General features: G+C 47.2%; 1 protein-coding gene across 1 annotated transcript in view; it reads right to left on the bottom strand.

The window, feature by feature from the left end:
• Window positions 1-564: 564 nt before the first annotated feature.
• The window catches only part of Khc-73 (Kinesin heavy chain 73), a 100,758-nt gene continuing 77,934 nt past the window's right edge, over window positions 565-23,388 (bottom strand). Inside the window, exons 32-39 of the mRNA XM_084582570.1 lie at window positions 21,564-21,688; window positions 19,457-19,783; window positions 19,135-19,319; window positions 17,339-17,585; window positions 8,077-8,293; window positions 7,343-7,501; window positions 5,431-5,583; window positions 565-3,840 (exon numbers count right to left, since the gene is read on the bottom strand). Of these exons, the coding sequence (XP_084438696.1) occupies window positions 3,668-3,840; window positions 5,431-5,583; window positions 7,343-7,501; window positions 8,077-8,293; window positions 17,339-17,585; window positions 19,135-19,319; window positions 19,457-19,783; window positions 21,564-21,688 (1,586 nt within the window). The 3' untranslated portion in view covers window positions 565-3,667. The remainder of the gene's footprint in view (window positions 3,841-5,430; window positions 5,584-7,342; window positions 7,502-8,076; window positions 8,294-17,338; window positions 17,586-19,134; window positions 19,320-19,456; window positions 19,784-21,563; window positions 21,689-23,388) is intronic.

Genomic DNA, 23,388 nt, shown 5'->3' with positions numbered 1-23,388 from the left:
CTTGCCGCTCGCCGTCAACGTTGCACCCACTGCACCCTGCATACTCTGCATCCCAGTAGTAAACCACTGCGTGTGGCATCAGCTTCAACCTATTCTTCCAACATTTAAACTGCCATAACCCAAATTATGGTATCACCGCCCGAGCCAATTGTTTTGGCGAACTTGGCACAATTTTGCTCACTTCTACTTAGATGGCACAGCCAATTTCTTCTGGCACAGAATGGTGAATGCCTTTCAGGGTAGGCCGATTGTCTTTGTCCTTTGAACACAAGTTTTGCTATCACATGCTTGAGCAATGCCACGGTGACAAAGTAGATATGAAGGATTCTTCTCTGTAATGCAATTTTTGGGCGAACATGGGTGGTGTCAGCCTTGGTTAATGAAAAGTTGAAAGTCCTGCAGATATGTCCTGTTACAAATATACACTGATGTACATTTTCCTGAAACCTATGGAAGGTGTGTGTTCCTAGATATGTAAATGTACTAAGGGTAAATAGCAGTGGTCTCGTTTCTTGTTTATGTGCCAGTGTTAAGGAAAAGAAATCAAACAGAGCCATTTCAAACTATGTTGTAGGTATTTTATTCTACAAGGATCTTTGACCAAATCTGACGGACTTAGTAGCCAGCAGCGAGGACCCTTCAGCAACATGTACACTTTTTAAGTCACCATAGACGTGCACCAAAAAGAATGATCAGGTTTATATTTTGATTACAACTGGAGACTATCTCTCGCTCACTTGTGAACTGCACGACTGTCATCAGAGAAGGCTAGGAGAGGAGAAAAAACAAACTGCCCACTGTGAGAAAAGAATGATTCTTTTTTTTTTTTTTCCACATAACGTCTGTCCCTAGCAGCTAAACAGCGAGGTGTGCCCCTACTTGGACTTACTGGACACAGTAGGGCACAGGAAACCCTGTCGGTCGTCGACAAGCCTATCAGGGTGTCCTACATGCAAGGAGAAGCTAGGACAACAAGACGTGACCGTAACAGGCAGCCTGTGAGACAATCACAACCAAGTCGGTATAAGCCCAATAAATACAGCTAGGTGGGCAGCTTCAAAAGCCACTCTGCCTCGCTCTCTAGACTAGCACTTCTGGGGGAATGAAAATAAAGGGGCTAGAACAAAGGTAAAAAAATATAAGTGACCGATATAAGTGACCGATGACAGCAGTGTAACCAATACATAAAGGACACTGAAACACATGGCCTCTTAAGAAAGCAGGCTGCACTTGATGACAGGCACCAAAGAACAAAGCGTCCCTCGCAAAACACAGAGCAAGTATGAAAAAGTCTGATTCCATTCATTTTTAATGACTTGGGGAGACAATCAATTTGATGCTTTTATATGGCTATGTCTCAGGCTCATTTAAGGCTAGTTTCACACATGCCTCAGGAACGTAACTCCCCGAAACATGGCCGCTGTGTAGTGTAGGAAAACAGTTAAAATATGGGTAGGCCTTAAATGGGCCTGGGCCTTTGTTGAAGACAGTGCGTGGCCCAGAGCACAACCCTTGTGTGACATTCTAGTACCGGGTGGCATGCCTAAAGCTTGGCAGGGACAAAGCTCTGGTTGCCAGAAGACCGTCCACTCTCACACAACCAAACAGGCAGCGAGCAGTCTGCGCTGAACAGAGGGTAGGCTTGTCTGAACAAGCAGGCGCAGGTCAATAACCTCCAGGTGTGCACCACTTATGTCATGGAATGTTTCTCTTGGGGGAATGCACAACAAGCCTTACATCAATGTGAGCTCCTTCCAGGCAGTTTTCGGAAACTTTCTTCAGTTGAAATGCAACTGAATTCAAACAAAAGTCTTCCGTTTTCATACACGATAGTCGCCAGCTTTCTGTATTGCTTGAGTCTGCGCTACTGCTGGAGTTCTGCAAAGCAATGTGGCGCTTCACTCCTCCCTCCATTTTTTTTTCCACAAAACATTCCGGAGGTAACAATCTGCGACAAGCCTTCATTGCAGCAACTCCAGCAAAGCAGATAAAATTGAGTTCTTCAAAAAAAGCTTAGCATTTCCTACAATCAGGCTCAGTAGGCTTGTTTGTTTTTCTTTTCTTTTTTTACATGTGCACCACTCAAAATGCCAGTCAATTGATCAACTGCAATGCAATCAATCAGCCAAGACCAAAACCATGGCCCCAACAAAATGTGTACAATAATGTCGCAATTTCTTCACCCATGAAATGAGAAAGTAAACAACTTGGCTAGTGCGCCAATAATCATGGATGGAAAGGAAAGCTGAGGAACAGAAAAGATGGCCTTCAAGGAGAGGAAAATTGAAGCCACTGTTCCTCAATATCACACCGGTGTGCCTTGGAAACAACGTGCTAAAAAGTGCGACGAAAACAAGTTAAAAAGAGAAGGTGCAGACACTTGCGCTCTCACCTTCAATGCAAATGCCTACACCTCCACACACACCTCTTTTTCTCTCTTCTATAGTACATTTCAAGAGCATGGTGGATGTAAAGATAAAACTGCATGCGAAACCTACTTATGTGCCATTTACACATATGCGTGTGTATATATCTAGCTATGCTATTTGCAGATAATATATACCTCTGTAATATACAACCAAACAAAACAGTTTAACAAAAGAAAAATACCTAGAAATCTTTGGAACAAAACAGAGCTACGTCAAAAAGAAATGCACCTACAGACAACAGGCTTACTTGAAACAGGAACTCATCATCTGCCCAAGAAAAAAAGAACAAAAAAAAAATTCAGTAACAGACCGTTCATACATACGTTGATCACAACAGAATGTTCGACCCAAGAAGAAATGCGTTTTTAAAAGCTTGCACATTAATGTAAAAAGTAGTAGAAATCTAAAAGAGGGCAAGATGCTATTCAGCCATCAGTTACTCTCCTCTGAACTGCACACTTGCTTTTAAAACCGCCTAAAAGCCTTCTTCATATTTTGTTTCCATGCAACCATTCCAGCAGAACATGCAGTGAAACCCGAATGAAATACACATATGAACAGCAGGGCTCCTGGTTGTGAAGAAGTCGCAATGATTAATGGCGACAAATCACAACAGGGAATAAAAAGTTGAGGGAAGATTAGGCAACAGGGGACAGCCACTGTAGCTGTAATGACTTGCGTGTCCCGCTTACCACAGTGTGGACATTGTGAAAGGAGCTAAAACTTCGAGGATTTGCAAAAATGATTACAACTGCCCCGGGAAGAAGCAAGAAAGGGAAAGCACAAACCCCCCCAAAAAACAATCAAGGCTGGGACCGGTATTCCATGATGAACAAATGCAAAGAAACATGTACAAAGGGTGACATACCGATACTGCCCCCTCACTCCTCCCCCCCCCCCTTTACTGACAGACAGACACAGCCTTCCGCACAATGGCAATAGCTGCAGATCCATCCTGCTGCTGTCGACATATTGTACAATGCAGTTCTGTCGCAGGAAAGCCCGATGCTAGCCCCTTCCTTCGGTAAAGTGAGCAAATGAAACACCGAAACGAAGACATGCCTGAAGGCACAAAAACAAAACAAAAAACGAAATGCCTCGAAGTGACCGTTGTAGCCATAGGGAATGGCAGGAAGGGGTGGGGTGCTTGATTGACGGGGCGGTCACGAATAACAGCGCAAGTTTTGTTGGCAGACGCGCCTGGCCGGTCTTCTCAGTTTGCTGCGGCTGCTGCACTCTCACTTGTAAGAGCGGCCAGCATTGGACCTAGAACCAGTGCTGGAACGAACTGCCTCGGAAATGCCACTGCTGCGTCTTGCGACATTTTCTGTCGACCCCAGCAAGGTTCGGCTGCCCTGGGCTGCTTGCAGACTGCCCATGCTTCGAGACATTATGCTGTCCCGTCCACTGCCTGCAGGGATGCAGCAAGGCAATGAAGTGCTTGAAATGACCCATCCACTAGTGCCCAGGGCTATGAAAGAGCGCTAATTGACATCTGCAGTAAAGAAATAAGCACAAATCCTAGAGCAACTATTTCGCCAAGCAATTATTTTAAAGGACCAACTTTCAATGATGGCGCACAAAGAGAGAATGACACGCAACAGGACACTCAACTATCAGCCGACATTTATTGAGTAAAGACACTTTCTTGCATGTGAAGCGGGTTACAATCATGCGAAAATGGTTAATGAAAAGAAGTTATCAATGAAAATTAGCGGTGGCTTAACGTTATTATGCCAGGTTATGACAGCGAACCCAATGTTAGACATAGGTGTTAGACTGCGCTCAGCATTCTTTATTTTGCTCTTTTATTGCTATGAAGACTGAATAATGGTCACTAAAGTACAGTAGTACCTTGTTGATACGTCCCCAGTTCATACGAATTCCCGTTTAATACATCCAAAATTGCAGTCAGTAAAACATCTCCCATAAAGTTACACTATTTTTCTCCCGATTAATAGTACATTCTCGGATAACACAATTTTCCAGTTACTGCATTCGAAATTTTGACAAAATGTGGCCTATAATACGTTTTGTGATCAACCGGACATTATCTAACAAGCGCTCGCAACGTGAAAAGCTGATCAGCAGCGCTCACCCACCACAGCTGCTTTCTTACAGTGCCTAGGTGCAACGGGGCAAAGCATCAAAGGACACCAACGAGCCATCATATGAGGCACCCGTGGGCAACAATCATGGGCAACAAAACAGACGGTGTCAAAATAGATCATGAAACAGTTGTGAAGAAATCTGCTTCACAATATGATCATCAGACAGAAAACCAGAAGGAGGAAAGACACCAATTGTATGCACAATTCCCTGATATTCCGAATTCTAAGTAGGTTACAATACAATTTTTTAAAAGTATTTCTTGGTGGATTCCAGCAATAAAACTTCAGGATGGCACAGAAAACTAGACATACAAGTAGATACAAATAAAGCATCAAATTTTGAATACGACAATTAGGCACATGAAAGACGGAGCCCGACGGGGACAAGGTGATCAGACTTGTCGTTTGGCCGGTGACTTCCGATAATCTTTGTCTGTTAGTCTCTCTCATCTCGTTATAGGTGTGTGGATAAAAATGTGTACCTAATTAGGCTGGTCTGGTTGTGTTTCCTTTTTTTGGTTCCACCGATGCAGCTATTTGGTGGTGATTGTGTATTAAAGATCCTCCTCACAGTACCCCTTAATGGCTCCTACCTGTCCCAGACTGGCCCTGTGATGACAATGCATTGGTCCCACGTTGGGCCAGATATTTCCAACACAATACCGATATTGGACCAATGGCTCTTCAATAGATTTTAATAGGCATACATTCTCTGTGCAACTCGTTTAATCACTACACCACCTTATTTGTGCCTCTCTTTTCGCAGAAAAGTCACAAGAAGTCACCCAGACTGTCATTTCCAGAGAAAAGGTAAAAGCTGCGAAGGGCCAAAGCAGAACCAGTGCCCTGCCATGATGAAATTCATGCAGGGAAAGTCTCACGAAACTCACCCTTGGAGGAAGCATTGGCGGCCGCCGAAGCCCGCCCTTGGCGCACCATACGACCCCTCTTGTCCAGCACCAGCTTGTCCGGCCTCACAAACACCCCATACTTTTGCTTGCACTCAAAGTAACGCACACCTCCCACGGTGCCGTCATTGCGTCCTGCAACAACCACACAACAAAGAAAACAGTTTGTGGGTGGGGTGCTCTCGGTCAGTTCACTGCCACTTCTGCCGACGCTACTGCACTGCACTTGAGAAAACTAGGCTGCGTCGGTGACAATGTACTAAAAGGAAGCAATCCTGTCAAATCTGTAATGCACCGAGTTCAAAACAACATGTTGCGCGACAAAATGCCAGGCAGTCCCGCGGAAACTTTGCATCAGTTTGGAGGACTTGGCCAGAAAAGCTTGCCTTGCTTCAACTTCTTGAACATGCCTTCACTGCCGAAATTTCCCCCCCAACACCAAATAAGAGATGCAGGCGATGTAAAAGGCTTCGTGCAACATTTATGTTGTAAGAGCAAAGGCATCCAGAAAAACACCACTAACTGTTTTTTTTTCAACATTTCGCAGGCCCTAACAAAACTTACTTGATGTGCTCAGCAAGGTAAGCATTACACCTATGTTAATGTAATCCACGATTAATCATACCAATGACCAATGGGGAGAAAAACTCTAGTACGGAAAGGTCACTCAGAACTGGATGCAATTTGCTATGAAATTATTGTCCATTTTGAATTAACACACTTTTCCTAATCTAACTGTGTGTACAGTCGCCGACCGTTTTTTCGGACTTGAAGGGACCCGGAAAATGGTCCGAATAATCGAACAGTCCGAAAAATCCGTGAAGCACAAAAAATCACTTTATTCAGAGGAAATCGGCTTAAAAAAGTCGCCGATTTTACCTTGCCTCAAATTTCTTTTGCTGGCGACGATTTGCGCTTATATTTGCGCCAAAGTTGTCGTTTCGCTGTACACGCTAGACAGCAAGTTCACAGCGTTCGTAATTTGTGCAAGCGATGGCTGTGGTAGGCCGCCCGAGTCGTCGTCGGAGTTCGACTCGTCTTCAGGTTGAAGAACCTGGCGTACAAGTTCGTCGTCCGTGAGGTCCGCAAACATATCAAGGCCGTCGTCCACTTCAACAAACTCGCGGAACGTGGATTGCGTCCGGCGGTTCCACCGCCGGACGCAATCACAAAACGGCCAAAGGATTGACGGCGCGCCACTCGGTTGACGCGGTCGGAGAAACTCGTGTGACAACACGGCGGACGTATGAGACAAAGCACAAAGAGATAGCTGCCCGCGTCAGCGTTGGCGACAAAAGCAGGTTGACGGCGATGACAATCCGACTGCCACCTCGAAGTGGCAGAGATTGCAGGGGCCTCTCCTGGCAAAAATGGGGCACCGAAACCATGTCAAGCCAATCCAACTGCAGAGCCAATCCACCTCAATCCAAGATGGCGCTTGTTGCGCCGGCGAAAAGCCGATAAGATGGCAGATTTTGGCCTGCAGGGGACTGAAATTAGTCCGAAAAATCGAACTTTCGGACTTTTAAAGTCCGAAATATCCGTCGCGAATATGTATGCGCTTCTATGGGGTGACTGACGGTGCCTCACTGAAGTCCGAAATATCCTACAAGTCCGAATTATTGGAGTCCGAATTACCCGTCGGCTACTGTGTAACGTAACAGCTGTAAGAAATCAGTGTGTGTGAGGTGTCAAAACCTGCAATGACATTAAACAGAAGCAATGAAAACAAAGAGCATGTCTTAAAAATGACCCAGAGTACACTGTAAAATGGCCTAATTCAAGTTCTAAAAAGAAGCCTTTAACACAATCAAACAAACAGACTGCAGCGAGGCTCACCACAACATGATTAGAAACACTTTGGCATATCCTCAGCTGTGAGAGGTTGACGTACCTGTTGGCGTGTCCAGCTCAACGCCGACCCAAAGCCCAGGCGAGAACTGTGTTGGCCCCAGAAAAGCGACCACACCGGTCTTGTTGTACGGACTGATCATGACGCTCTCACCCAGCACCAGCCAGGCGGGAGCCGTCCAGTCAGCTGTCGACGACACATCTGCATTCAGAAAGATGCACATGCAAATGTGCATCAGAAATGAGTGCCTGCAAGCACTCCTGAGGAACTACTATTCTGAAACTAGAGTAGAATGAGAGGAAGACGATGGCTACACAGTATGAAAGAACATTGAAAAAGGATTAAGGAGGAGCCTCAGTTCGCAAACCGAGCCAGTGTTTCAGCAAGGGGACTTCTCTTCCTCATTATTCCACTAAACAAGGGCAGAGGGAGAGCCTCAGTTCACAAGCCGAGCCATTTCGACAAAGGAACCTGTCTTCGTCATATGGATAATGAAGACAGGTCCCTTTGTTGAAACGCTGGCTCAGCTTGTGAACTGAGGCTCCCTCTCAACCCTTGTTCAGTGCTCTTTCATATTCTGAAACTTGTGATTTGCACCCTGATCTGCTCAATCAGGAGCATAGATGGAACCTGACATCGACAACGAATGCCACCTTTATGTAAACTCTGAAAACCAGAGGCCCAACTATTTACCCAGTAGAGGCAATACAGCCCGTTAACAATACAGCTCTCTGTGTAATTAAAGGCTCCCAGGAAACGGGCCAACGAATACTCACCTAATGCCTCATCGCTGGCAGCGTTGGCAGAAAGGTTCTCGTCAGACGAGGACGATGCCTGGCTGATGCCATCGGCCGGAGAACTGGAGCGCGGGAGGTTGAGTTCAGGCACTGAACAGGACATGTCGATGTTGGCTGGCGTGCTGGCTGTTGGAAAGGACTGCCTGTGCTCGGGATGACTCGAAGCAGGCTGGGCTCTGCGCTGCACCAGCTGCGTCTGCAACGTGTTACACCAGTCATCAGCACCTCACTGACTTTTTGTTCTTTGCGGTACAACTGAATGCACTGTCAGCATCAAATGAAACACAAACTGGCAGGCGAAAACGGAAATACAAAAACAAAGGCTGCAGGAGGGGATATACACCACAGATCCATTATTATTTCCACGTAATGGCCTTCAAAACGTAAAACGTAAAGACGTAAAATATCAAGTGCTCTAGTATTCCTTCTCTTATCATCTAAAGGTTTTTTTTTTGTTGTTCCCTTTTACACCCTCTTGTTAGTGCTTCATTTTACATTAACAGTTAGTACAGAGTCAATCACACTTGTATAGAGCACTCGAGCGACATTCTTTGATGAACATAAAGTGATATAAATCAAGTATTCACTTTTGGTGGTAGAACCTGCATCCCAGTGTAGCCGCAGAGTCATTCAAACCACACAGGTGCAACCGTGCTGGCCCCAACAAAGCAGCTCCGCTATGATTTCGCTGTGTTTGCTCTATGGCGCATCGCTCGAGCGCTCTAGACAAGTGTGACTGACTCTGTACATTCATGAGCAAAAGTATAGGACTTTTCAACCATTTCAAACTAGCCTCATGCTCAGATTAGTAACACAGATACAGTATAATTTCTGCTTACACAATGTCGTTACCCAAATCATGGCTAGAACAGAAAAAACAACAACTTTGATTTAAAGTGGCTACACAAGATGCAAATTAGAATTTACTTCAATTTTGATTTCGGGTCAGATATATTGTAACCCGCGCTAACCGTGTCAGTTCTGGAGGGAGAAGAAGACGAAGTTCTGCGGAGTGCGCGTGGTTCTGGGACGCCGCTGCTTTTGCCTGGTGAAGCGCCTGCTCTCTGCCTCCTGTGCCTCAACCCCGTCCTTTGACCCTGTCCTTCTGGACTGCCGTCCGGGTAGCGATAGAACCCGTGACATTCTGGTGGAGACGCGGGGTAAATGCAACACAGCCCCTCAAAACCCGCTACTCTGAGTTCGCCCCCAAGTCTCAGCCGCCGCCCCTTCGACGAGGAGGCCGAGATACGTGCCAGCCGGCGATTCAAGGACTTGCTCCTGAATTTGGTCTGTTGCCGAACTCCGGCTCTCCACAACTTACAATGGCCCGGAGTACCACGACCCAATGTCAACAGACGGACTCGTTTCTCGCACCGTCCGTGGTGTACCTACCGATGGCTCCTCGAGCGGCTGCCACGTTCCATGGCGATGCCTCCGAAGATGTGGAGGATTGGCTGGAGCAGTACGAACGTGTGGCCCGCCACAATGGCTGGAATGCCGAAAACTGTCTTCAGAATTTGTATTTCTGCCTGGACAGTACGGCTCGGCACTGGTTCGAAAACCACGAAGCCTCCCTTACATCCTGGGACACCTGTAGGGAAGAGCTGCGACGGACGTTCGCCAATCAGTATCGGCGACAGCGAGCAGAAGACCTTCTGCAAACACGAGTACAACGACCCGACGAAACTGTAACGAGTTTTGTTCAAGACGTCCTACGACTTAGCTCCCGTGCCGACCCCCGTGCCACCGAGGAAAAAAAGGTGCGTGCACTCATGCGGGGCGTCAAGAGTGACATTTTCGGCGGGCTTATTCGTGATCCGCCGACTACAGTGGCACAATTTGTAAATGAGGCGACGAACATCGAGCGAGCCTTGGTTACGCGAGCGGACCATTATCGTCGCCTTGCTGGAGGTCCCGGCGTTTTGAACCTTTCAGCTGCTCGTTTCCCTGTTGGTTCCCTCGACACCGCAAGCCTACGCGAGATCATCCGCGAAGTTGTACGCGAGGAAATACGGCAGCTGCTTCCACCTGCTGATGGTACGGCATCCTGCGCCCTCACGGATGCTGTCCGCGAAGAAGTACAGCGTGCCCTTTATCCACAGTGCTCCGTTGCTTCTTCACCTACTCAGCCCCCTACTCAGCCCATTGAGACTTACGCGTCCGTTGCTAGTCGCCCGCCGCCGCAGCAGCCACCACCGCCGCCTGTTCGTCGACAGTACTTGCCTGCACAACCCCGTACCCCTGTGTACGATCTTCGTCCGCAGCAGCAATGGATGAGCAAGGCTGACGTGTGGAGGACAACCGACCAACGCCCACTATGCTTCCACTGCGGAGAAGCAGGCCACGTCTACCGTCGCTGCCCTTATCGCGAGCTTGGTCTTCGTGGTTTCCAGCGGAATGCTCCCCGCCCGGAGTTCGGCGAGCAACCCCGCGACATCGCGGATTATCTGCGCCGTTCACCACCACCCGACCGGTCTTCACGTCGCGACCTTCGCTCGACACCGTCCCGCCGCAGCAATCGACGGCAAAGCCTGTCCCCTCATCGGGAAAACTAAGCCCGGCGACGTCTGGAGGTGACGTTGCCGAACCCGTTCCTGTTAAAGAGCCTCCACGTTTTTCGCCCCGCTCCCCCACGCGACCCGACGATCAACCCGACGACCTTCCCGACGAACTTCGCGCCGAACTTCCCGCCGAGCTTCCCGCCAAGCTTTCCGACGAGCTTTCTGACGAACTTCACGACGAACTCCCCGACGGAGCTTCCGACGACCGTCGCGCCACAGTGTACAATAACCTCGATGTTGTGATCGACGGATACGACGTGACGGCACTCGTTGACACTGGTGCAGACTATTCTGTTATGAGTGGGGAGCTATGCCGCCGACTTCACAAGGTAACGATGCAGTGGGATGGCCCCGATATCAGAACCGCTGGAGGCCACCTCGTGAGACCAATCGGCAGATGCACTGCTCGTATTGAGATTAACGGTCTCAGGTGCCCAGTTACCTTTGTTGTACTATCGAAATGTTCCAGAGACATTATTCTCGGAATGGATTTTTTGAGTGATTGCAGCGCTGTAATCGACTTTACCGACCGCCGCCTCACGCTTCGTCAACCTCGATATACCTCGGCGCAAACAAAGCCCCAAGTTTGCACGGCACGCGTCTTGGCGGAGCACGTAACCGTACCGCCCCAGTCTAGCGTATTTCTCCCTGTCACGTCCGGCCACGTTGCTTCTGGCGAAGTTCTGCTGGAAGGAAGTGCTCAGCTGCTTCTTGAACGGGGTCTTGGTGTTGCTCGAGGTATCGCGCAGCTGGATACTGGCTGCGTACACGTCCTAGTCACCAACTTTTGTGGCACTCCACAGCGCCTTATGAAAGGCACGGCTCTCGGTACCATGGAGAACATTACCGCCCCTATTCAAGTTGTTGCCCTGTCCGAAGGTGCTTTCTCCTCCTCTTCGCAGCAGAACGATGCACCTTTGGGTGTAAGCATTGCACCTAATCTCTCTGTGAGCGAGAGGGCCAAATTGATAGCGCTGCTTGCAGAATTCCAAGACTGCTTCTCTACGTCATCCGGAGTTCGCCAGACGACCATTGCCAAACACAGAATAATTACCGATGACGCTGCTCACCCTGTTCGTCAGTCGCCTTACCGAGTTTCTTTCAAAGAACGTGAAGTTATTCAGAACCGAGTGCAAGAAATGCTGGCCGACGATATAATCCAACCCTCGCACAGCCCATGGGCAGCTCCAGTGGTACTAGTAAAGAAAAAGGATGGCACTCTTCGATTCTGTGTTGACTATCGCCGTCTCAACAACGTCACCAAGAAGGATGTTTATCCCCTTCCTCGCATTGATGACGCACTTGATCATCTACGACATGCCCGTTACTTTTCATCTATAGATCTGAAAAGTGGTTACTGGCAAATCGAAGTGGATGAGCGCGACCGAGAGAAGACTGCTTTTATCACCCCGGATGGTCTATATGAGTTTAAAGTGATGCCGTTCGGCCTCTGTACCGCCCCAGCAACCTTTCAGCGCGTTATGGACACCATCTTGGCCGGACTGAAGTGGCAAACTTGTCTGGTCTACCTTGACGATGTTGTAATCTTCTCAAGCACGTTCTCCGATCATCTTCTTCGCCTGAGAGCAGTACTACAAGCTATGAGAAGCGCAGGCCTCACTCTGAAGCCAACAAAGTGCAAGTTTGCCTACGATGAATTAAAATTTTTTGGCCACGTCGTCAGTAGCGCGGGTGTTCGTCTAGATCCCGATAAAACAGCCGTCGTCGCCTCCTTTCCTACACCATCGGACAAGAACGCCGTACGGAGGTTTCTGGGCCTCTGTGCTTACTATAGGTGCTTTGTTCCCAATTTTTCTCATGTCGCTGCACCGCTTACTCATCTCACGAAAGAGAACGTCGCCTTCCAGTGGTCGGATGAACAGCAGCGTGCATTCGACCGCCTTAAACAAAGCTTACAGACCTCCCCTGTACTCGGGCATTTTGACCAGGACGCCGAGACTGAAGTTCATACAGACGCCAGCAACAAGGGCCTCGGAGCCGTGCTCATTCAAAAACAGAACGGGACCGAGCGTGTAATCGCTTACGCAAGTCGAACATTATCGAAGGCGGAGACTAACTACTCGACCACTGAAAAAGAATGCCTCGCGGTAGTTTGGGCGATTAATAAGTTCAGACCCTACTTGTACGGATGCCCATTTCAGGTGGTTACCGACCATCACTCTCTGTGTTGGCTCAGCACTCTGAGAGACCCTTCAGGACGACTTGCACGGTGGGCCCTTCGGTTGCAAGAATTCGATGCTACAATAGTTTATAAGTCCGGTCGCAGGCACACAGATGCTGACTGCCTCTCCAGAGCCCCTATAGAATCAGTATCTGACGGTCAAGACGACGAGTATGAAGATGCTTTTATAGGTACCATAAGCACGGTCGATATGGCAGCGCGGCAGCGACACGACACTGAACTCCGTGAAGTAATCGCCCATCTGGAAGGTCAAGAAGGCACCATTCCACGCGTCTTCTTGCGCGTTCTGCCCGCATTACGTCTTTGCAACAATGTGCTATACAAAAAGAGCTTCGCAGCGAGTGCGAGGTCTTGGCTACTGGTTATTCCGGCTGACCTGCGTAATGAAATTATGGACGCCTGTCATGACGACCCAACTTCCGGGCATTTGGGATACAGCCGAACACTCGCACGAATTCGTTCCAAGTATTACTGGCCTCAACTTGCTAAGACTGTTCGTCACTATACCACGACCTGCCGCGAATGTCAAAGACGTAAGACTCCGCCCGTACAACCCGCAGGACATCTTCACCCCATTCCACCGCCTATGACTCCGTTCCAGCAGGTAGGCATGGACCTGCTCGGACCTTTTCCTACGTCCAACTCGGGACACCGCTGGATTGCTGTTGCTACAGATTACCTCACACGGTATGCCGAATCGCGAGCTTTACCTTCTGCAACAGCGGCTGATGTAGCGAAGTTTTTCGTCGAGTCCATCGTCCTCCATCACGGTGCTCCCGAAGTTTTGATCACAGATCGCGGTGCCGCGTTCGTGTCCCAGCTAATGGCAGAGATCTTGCGTTTAAGCAACACGCACCACCGCAAAACTACCGCATACCACCCCCAAACGAATGGGCTCACAGAGCGCCTTAATAAGACTATGGCCGACATGATATCTATGTATGTGGACGTCGAGCACCGTACATGGGACGATATTCTTCCCTACGTAACTTTCGCTTATAACACCGCAACTCAGGAAACAACCGGGTTTTCGCCGTTCCGCCTGGTGCATGGCCGAGAGGTGATTACCATGCTTGACGCCATGCTTCCCCATGAGCCGGAGGCCTACTCTTACGACGATGTCCAACTGGTAACCCAGCACGCAGAAGAAGCCCGACAGTTGGCACGACTACGCATCCAAGACCGCCAGCACGTCGATGCACGCAGGTACAACCTCCGGCATCGTGAAGTTAATTTTGCATCTGGTGATAAAGTGTGGGTGTGGACTCCCGTTCGCCGTCGCGGTCTCAGCGAGAAGCTGCTAAAACGTTACTTTGGCCCATACGAGGTCGTTCGCCGTATAAACGACGTGAATTACGAGGTGATTCCGATTGTTCCGAACACATCTCGTCGGCCCCCTCATCCTGAAGTGGTGCATGTGGTTCGCCTCAAAACTTACTGTGAACGCTAGAACCACGTATTCTGACTCTGAGCTCTGCTCGATTTAACGTTTCAGTAACGCTGGAGCGCGCATCGGGACGATGCACCTTTCAGGGGGAGGAGTAGAGTAACCCGCGCTAACCGTGTCAGTTCTGGAGGGAGAAGAAGACGAAGTTCTGCGGAGTGCGCGTGGTTCTGGGACGCCGCTGCTTTTGCCTGGTGAAGCGCCTGCTCTCTGCCTCCTGTGCCTCAACCCCGTCCTTTGACCCTGTCCTTCTGGACTGCCGTCCGGGTAGCGATAGAACCCGTGACAATATCAGCGTACAATCGCAATCTACCACATTATGCGAAATACCACTTGACATAGATATGAAGCCCCACTTTATCTGAGCCGTATCAAAGTGCCTGCATGCACTAGGAGGAGCATGTCTGACTCGCGATCCAAGGGTCTCAATCTGTTTGATTCCCAAGTCGTGCCCGAGCTGAAGCTCCTGCCAATTCGGCAATCACATGTGGTCTTGTGATGTCATATAAACCGCTAACCAAGCAGAGCCTGGCCATATCACCTGCCAACTACCACCTGCCAGAGGCATGCTAACGATGAGGACCAGAGAAAGAAAAATAAACACTGGCAATACGTAGGAATAGGGGTCTTAGAATGCTAATGCACAACAAGCAAATGCAGCCTTATTGTGAAAGATGAAAAGATAGTTTCATGCAGAAGGGGCCGAGTTCCCTGCTTCTCTGCCCAGGCTACCACATTTACATGGGCAAGACCTGCCTGCTGTAAAGCCAGCAGCCCAAAATAGGGAAAACGATCTCGCTCCCCAATGCACTAGTGGATAGCTTCTCCTCCACCTCTACAACATCACTGTTGTTGTTGCTCAGCTACACTATCAAGTGACTACACGGTGGGAGCTTCCAGACCTTATTTGCGTGTAGGAATGCATAATGTGCGTTGAGCCTACCAGCACCTTTTCTCTGTAGTGTTGCAGTATCATGTTGCAGATTGTGTGACGTAATACACGAGCAATCTGCCAAGGGACACAGCAATAGGGCAGCCAAGCGTGTCCGACATAGACGCGTACGCGTTCTTGACACCTCCAAGAAAGATGGCCTAGCTGCAACCAACGAAACTCGGAAGGCTTTCCACAGAAAAGCGTGCAAGTTCCTGGTATTCGAAGAGGAGCTCTTCATTTGCATTTGCCAAACTAAGAGCACTGACTATGCGATGTCAACTGAGATAGCACACCTGAAAACATTTGCTATCACATACCACATAACCAGCAGGATTTAATGCAGGTCAAAGATGAATTTATCGGTTCATGAACCAGTACCAACAATTGATGCCATCCAACAGTATTGTGCCAGACCCTACCAGCCTAGTATGAGGACAAGCCATTAAAGTTCCACCATTCGGTCAACGTATGTTGGAGAGAATGTGGAGTATAATCTTTCGCAGATCGATAATGGTTAGATGTGACAGTGAGTTAGTTCTGTGTATGGCAGGTGCTCAGTGACAAAGATGTACAATGATTTTGCTTTATTTGCTGTGTTGACTAATGGGAAATTGGTGTTATCTTTTGCTTAAAAGACAACTGATTAGGAAGGATAAGAAAAAAAACGATAACATGCCACCAGTGGATCCAAAGCCGTGGCCTGCGTATGTCGTGTACGGTGCTGTACCAACTCGGCCACAGTGGAAGTTGTCCAACCTTCTGCTCTCAAGTTTACTTTTAAGCTGCAATATAGCTCCGCCATGGATGTGTTCACCAGCACCACAATCGCAGATGTGGAACATCCTGTAATGCCGCAAATGCCATGTGGAACGTGACTGAACAGTGAGGGCAGCAGCTGTCTGAGAGCTTTCTCCAGGCTCCTTATGGTGAATTCCAATCGCAGAGCTGGAGCACTTCCAGAGCAATGTTTTCCACTCTTTTCAGAGCAACTGTATTCTAAACGCAGATCCGAAACATGGATCATGTCTTCCAAACGCAGATGAGGAGCAATCGCAGAGTCAAGACTGCTCCACCGAAATCGGCGGAGCCGGCCATAAATTTGTGTGGCGTATTCCTTCAGCAGCTCTTTTCATTTCCGGCAGCTTGTTGTTGTCGCTGCGCCAATTCCACCCTCTGCGCTTTTTAGCAGGTGATCAGTTCTTGCTAGCCCCTATGGATGTATATTCTTGTCGCGAACTGGCGCTCTCTCTTGGGGACAGCGAGTTGGAGAGCTGCCTCAGCTCGGAGAGAGACTACAAAACTACGCATGAAACCTCTTTATGCACTTGTATTTTGTCAACTTCAGGTCATTAAGTTACTACTCTGCTTTGCTCTACTGTGCACCGCAACATTGTTTTATTCGAAAAAGTGCCAAAGAACTCTTACCATGTGCGCCTGTGTTTGGCTGTGCGAACATGAAAGAAATAATCGCGTATAGACTGTTGATGTCAACATTTCAAGAAGCAGCCGAAGCAATGCTGATCTATTACAAGTTTGAAAACAGACGACATGCGTACATAAAATGCAGCTAGGTAAGCACAACGAATGACGAGTTTTTCCTCCGTCATTTTGCGAGCGCCACCTACTTGCTCCGGCCAGAGCATGAGTGTTCCAAACGCAGAGTCGGAACACATGCTCTCTGCCAGAGTCAGGTGCAATGTCGCAGAGCGTGTGAACCACTCTGGTTCTGCGACTGAAACTCACCATTAGTCATCAATATTTCCGAAACGACGCTCTCGTTAAACTATAGAGCTGAGAAGGTTAGGGACACAGGGGGCTTATCAAGTCTGATGAAGGAAGCCGAAAACAATTCCACTGCTTCACTGAGGATGTACCTACAAGGTATCATCGTGTCATTCCAAATGCCACATTCTGTTTGCTTTCCAAGCACAGCAATGCAGCTGCTGCAATGATGCAGAATGCGGTGCCGATACTGCAGGTTAATGCTGGAAACTAAACCAGTATTAAATAATAACTGGCACCTCTTGGTGTGGGACATCATTTTAAATAAATTTAACCGCAGCAGATGAAAACACAAGAGTTAATTGCACAGTCCTTACCAGGCCAATGACGGTATTATCTTGTGACGACAAACTCTCGGGGGCGGAAGAAGGTGGCAGACTTTTGTCGGCTTGAACTGTAGGTGCAGAAGACGGCTTATCCTCTTCGACTGTACTGTCGGCACTTTCGACTGGGCTGGCCCTCTCCTCGGCCTCGTCAATGTGTTCTAGGTGATTCTGGTCAGAGTCCAGATCTTTAGCTCTGTCCCCAGTATTGTCAGGCTTTTCCTGCGTCTTCTCACAATTTCTGTCAAAAGAATAAAAATAAAATACATGGGTGAGCTAAATCAGCTTTATTTTTCATGGTGGGGGCAGCATGGGAAGAAAGCAAGGAGTATGCTCTGTCATAATAAAAGAACAACTAGAAAAGTCCCTCTCGCCTAGTTAGACTTGAATGATAAATGTTAAGGACATAGCTTTGATCTTGTTGTGACTGCTTACATTTTGTTTAGGTGCAAAAAAAAAAAAAAAAAAAAAAAAGCAGCTGAAATGAATAAAGGAGCAGCATATTTTCCAAAATGTAATATGACCCCAATTATGACATGAGGGTTGACTTTGCAGATGCAAAGAAGATTAGAAAGAAGCGGTATGCCAATGTAACATGAGAAATATGACTGCAGCATACCGAAAGCTGGGTCGAAGTTTATAAACAGAAGTACATAAAAAAATATAATTCCTACGGCTGATATTCCCAGGATGGCCACCATAGCTATTATGTACCATAATGGCACTAAGATTTCACACAATCCTTCTTAATCAAGAGAGCCACAGAAAAGACTATCACGTAAGGATGAAGTCATACCATGCTGTCACTACGTCAATCATGAAGCCTCGCCACAGAAACGAAACCAAGTTGTGGTCATCACACACAAAGCCACCAGAAAACTGTGCAGCAGCACACAAATTCAATTTCACTGAGCAAGTTCGTCGCATAACATTATAACATGAGGAGTCACCTTTTGCCGCTATTTTTGACAAAAAAACTCTTGTTATACGCAAGTAAATACAGTTATTACTTTGCTGCGACATAGGAAAGCTACATGTATCCGTCTCTACAGAGTAGTCGCTGTGGCTATTAAGTATTAAGCCAAGGGTAACCAATTCGAAGTAGGTAATGTTATTCCAAATTACTAATTAATAGAAATTCCCCAAACTGGAGTGGATTTGAACCAAGGAGGCAATTATGACATTTGTCTGCTGATGATGATCAACATTTTGATGAGGTTCACCAGTCACTGACCATGGTCAGAAATAAACGACGTTGTGGGAACATTACGGCTCCCTTGTCCACAATGGAGCAACCGGCTGGATGCCATCACATCTGTTTTTGACCATGGTCAGTGACCAGTGAATCTCATCAAGCTATGGTTCCAGACGATACGGTACGACATCAAACACTTGGCTAGACTGGTGTTTTATGGCACATTGGCTGCTTTGAGCACCTTGAGCCATGTAGTGCAAAGAACTTAAAAATCCTCACACATTATCTCACATCATACTCTGCTCAAAGTGTTACAATTAGCAAAGGTAACCTGAGGAATCTAAAAATTCAAGGCAATGATGTGGCCAATCAACGAATATCCCCTTTAAACACCCCCAATCGGCTTCAACAGCTTGAAATAATTCTACTGGAGGCGTTTCTATTTTAGGTTCATGCTTCAGCACCTCAATGGGCTTCTTGATCAACTTCAACCACGCCAAAAAGATACCCAGCTCATTCATCACTGAGGAATAATGACCTATAACTGTTCCAACAAAATGACACTAGAAAAGTGCACAATGTGTGCAGCTACTACCTGAAAATGACCTGGCTGTCAATGGGCGGAACTGGCCTTGGATCGAGGAGGTCCGGAGTGCCCGCATCTTCATTGCCTCCGACACTCCGCAGGGACCCAGAGTCCTCACTCGATAGTGGCGTTGAGGACAGAGCCTGGGACCCATAGCCACTGGATACCATGCTCGGAGGAGTGGCCATCTTGCCCTGTCATCGGGAACAGGTGCAGCATGAGACCACATATGGCGGCTCGACCGATGATTCCACTCACGGTGAACCACCAGGAGGAATATGCATGCTCGAGAAAGGAAGAAAGGGGACTGCAGGAAAGAAGTCGTTCATACCACAAGGTCGGCAATGCCATCGCTTGTGATGGAATGGGTCATGGCTGCGACGGGTTTCGGCTGCCGATCGTCGCCGCCTTCCGACTTCACCTCCTCGTCTTTGCCAGAAGCCCAGTAGGACTTGAACTCGGTGAACTCCTCCTCTTTGTCCTTGTCCTTGCTCTCTGGGACTTGAGCGCACTCAACGTCCGCTGCTGCTCTGGCTGCCGCATCTGGCAAAGATGATGTTACCTCTTGCCGCTCGGCTATGGGGGCAGCAGCTTCCTTTGTGTCTTCCATGCCTGCCTTGCTCGATGCCGCGACCGCCGGCCTCTCTTCGTCTTCAGACTGCAAGAAAGAGAGGAAGTTTGGTTCCAGTTGTGATGGCTTAGATATGCAAGCCAGGTACTTGAAAACGAATGCTGCCTTTCACAGTGACCTAATGTGCAAGCTGCACCTATCCGAAAATTGTGATGACTTTGGTGCGAAGTAGTGGCTATATTGAACTCTTCCTAAATATTTTTAGCAAACATATGCAATTTTTACTTTACATAATGAATGTGGTTGGACATAAAACAGATACAGTAAAACCTCTTAACAAGAGACACTCAAGGGACCCAAAAAAGATGTCTCTTGTAAGCAAGGTCTCTTGTAACCAAAAATTCTAAAGGCACTGTATTGATCAGTTTACTGCACATCAGCATATAAATGCATTCACACGCATTAACAGGAAATTGTTCAGGAAAGCTTAAAGAAGTTATTGTATTTTTGTGAGTGCAGAGTGTATTCCTTCCCAAATTCTGGAGGTAAAGCACTTCACTTTGCAAGCCTTCCTGTTGCTCTAATACCTTTGAAGCATCCTTACATGTTTGTTACCCTCAGATGCTGACACTTTTCAACCTCTGAAATGTCTTCTAGTCATCCTCTGTGGAACATGTGTCATTTACTTGTGCGAGAATTGCACACTCTGTAAGCTCTTCGGGAGCACACACAATCCACATCTGCAGATACAAGTTCCTCAAAAGATTCTGGTACCTTAGCAGTCTCTTGGCTGCTCGCCCAAGCTTTATCTTCAAGGAAGCTTTCCCCAGTATCCATATATGGGCCCTCTCACATCATGTCACTGCATTTAAAGCCTGCTTGTCTGAAACAGTTTTTCACAGCTTCACTTCTCAGGCCATTCCAGACACCTGAAATCACCTGAACGGCAAGATTTGCATTGATTACTATTGTACAGTCTTGCTGCCTGTCGAGCAACCTTGTTTTGTACAGCACCTTGACAGAGTGCATAATGGCTTTGTCTATTGGTCGAAGGCAGGGTGCAGAGTTTGGAGGAAAAAACTTTGATGGCTCTGAGCATGAGAACTTTTGTGCTGCAAAAAGCATTGTCCACAAAGAGAAAGACATCTGGATTCTGAGCTTTCTTCTTGTGATCAAATTTTAACAGCGAGGAGTTAAAAATGCTGGATGTCATTCATGCATTTTGATTTGATTCGTAGATGACAGTAATGCGATACCCGTATCTGAAAGAACAGGGTCGTTTTGACTTTCCGATAATGGGGAAGTGCTCCTTCTCAGTTCCTGAGATATTGCAACAAAAAGGATGCTGATAAGGAACAGAATTTAGCTAAAAACATCTGAAGTGCATCACATACGAGTTGGTACGCTTCAGCTGCATTGCATGAGCACACCTGGGTTGTGTCTCTTCTAAACAGTGAAGAATTTACTCTAGGGACCTGAAAAAGTTGTCCTTCGTAACAGAGTGTTTCTTGTAACCATGTCTCTTGCATGCAATGTTGTTAACATGGCAGATATAGGAAAATCAACCAAACCATTTTCAAATGTCTCTTATAACCGAGTGTCTCTAGTAACAGTGTCTCTTGTAACGAGATTCAACTATCGAGCTCTCCTGCACCAAGCAGTACCCATTTGGATTGCAGGTTTCATGCACTATGGTGGCTGACAATTATGCAGCATGTGTTCATGCCAAGGTTAGCACCTTAATCTTGAGCTAGTCCTGTTCATACAGTGCCGTGTAAGATGCGGCAGCGTGGAGGGGCAGCAGACAAGTGCCCAGCACGTATTCACGCCATTCACAACCATCGACTATGCCCCCGACAGCACTTGCCTGCTCATCGTCGTCTTCCAGCAACAAAGGCTGAGCCTCTCGGTGCTGAGTCTGCTCCTCAATGACCGTTCGCATGGGCTTCACAAACTTGGTTGGCTGCGGGCTCAGGACAGCCAAGGAGGAGGCTGCAAAGCAACAGCCACACAGTGCACATGGCGTGCAGATGTTTAACGTCAATGCAGTGGCATCAACACAGCGGCGTCACATTGTGACACAGCCAATGTGCAAATCAAAAGAGCACATGCCGCAAGGCTATGCTTCATTCCATGCTGACTGCCCCACAGATACGGCCATGCAATTCACCTCTGAATTACGTTAACGCTCATGGCATTTCAAGACATAGATAACATAGTATGAATCGTTTATTCACAAGTCCACGTTTTATACTCTGTTGCAGTACAGAGAGAATGGCCTCCACTTAGCCTATACTACAACCATGGCGATAATGTAAAAAGGAAAGCTCCCTTTTCATCAGGTGGTTGCCTGCCTACACTGTCTAGGTGCTCCTAACTGCGACCAAAATATTAAGGAAGATTATCTATCGGAAGCAACCACGTTCTTATCGTTGTCAAGAGGTCTGCTGCATGAATGATGCCTTATGGGCTGAAATTTTCAACCTGATACCAGTAGGCTAAAAACATATTTCATATGCACTAAAGGTAAGGTGCTTGATGCACCGTACTAAGAAGTATAAACACTATCAGATAAGCAATGGCTCATGAATGGCTGTATATTTTTTCTTAATAGCCTATAAAGTGTGGACTTGATATTTTTAGTAAGTAACTAGATTCTCGCAACTTAAGCTGCATTTTGTGAAACGAATTTCATCAAAACTACAACACACTCTCCGTACGTTCTGTAGATAGCTGCCTTTAACAAGGGGCACAAAATCTATGTTCACAACACTTAGCACTTTGCAATGTAGCGACAACATGCCACTGCGTTCTACTGAAAGCTATTTAAAGTAAAGTAATAACAATATATTAGAAATAAGGAATAAATAAGAAATACACAATTAGACAACAGCTCCAATCTATTTGGCATGCATGCACTCGTGCTATGATGCTGGAGTGAAAATGTTTCAGTGCCTTGGTCTTCCCACGTCAACAGCTGTTTTGCTCGTCAACCTAAAATCTATACAAACTCAAATTTAATTGTAAAGTGCATTCAACAGCCCACATAAGCTGGCTGATTACAGAGCTGCACTTACCACAAGACACCTCCGCCAATGCTTCAGACCAGCATCATAGGAAAGTATAAAGAACCACGAAACAAAGCGAAAATCAAGATGACACAAATGCCAGAAAAGAACAGAACAGTATAAACACGCATGCTGCAGATCCTGAAACCACCGCAAAGAAAAAGATCAATGTGTTCCCAGCCAAATAAAATGAAAATAGGGCAGACGTCTTCAGCCAAGCGAAAAATAGATGCGAAACAGAAGGGCGCCGAAGATTTGAAATTTTGCATCAGGCAGGCTTCCATCGAAGAAATGCAAATAAGGAATATGGATCCTGGGTCTTGTGGAAGACGTACTTTTGGCACCCGCCGCCTGCCGCAAGCTCAAGTTTAGATTGAAGTTTAGGTTGAGGAATGTGGGTCGTGCTGTAATGGGAACGTGGTCGGAAGAGAGAGAAAAAAAAACACACACACAGAACAATGTTGAGAGCCAGGACAAGACAAAACTTGCTAAAGCTACTTCACTTCATCACTAAAATGAAAAAGTTGGCACGGATAGTTTTTTTGTAGTTTGGTCACCAACAGTGTAGGCAAAGTTTAGAGACTACATGTGCAAAACAAGTAGTGATTCTGCTATGACTAGACA

Source organism: Amblyomma maculatum, chromosome 10 (assembly GCF_055883805.1).
Source record: "Amblyomma maculatum isolate TAMU_Amacu chromosome 10, ASM5588380v1, whole genome shotgun sequence".
Taxonomy (NCBI): domain Eukaryota; kingdom Metazoa; phylum Arthropoda; class Arachnida; order Ixodida; family Ixodidae; genus Amblyomma; species Amblyomma maculatum.
Note: the sequence above shows the minus strand (reverse complement) of the source record. Positions and strands in the feature narration are given on the sequence as shown.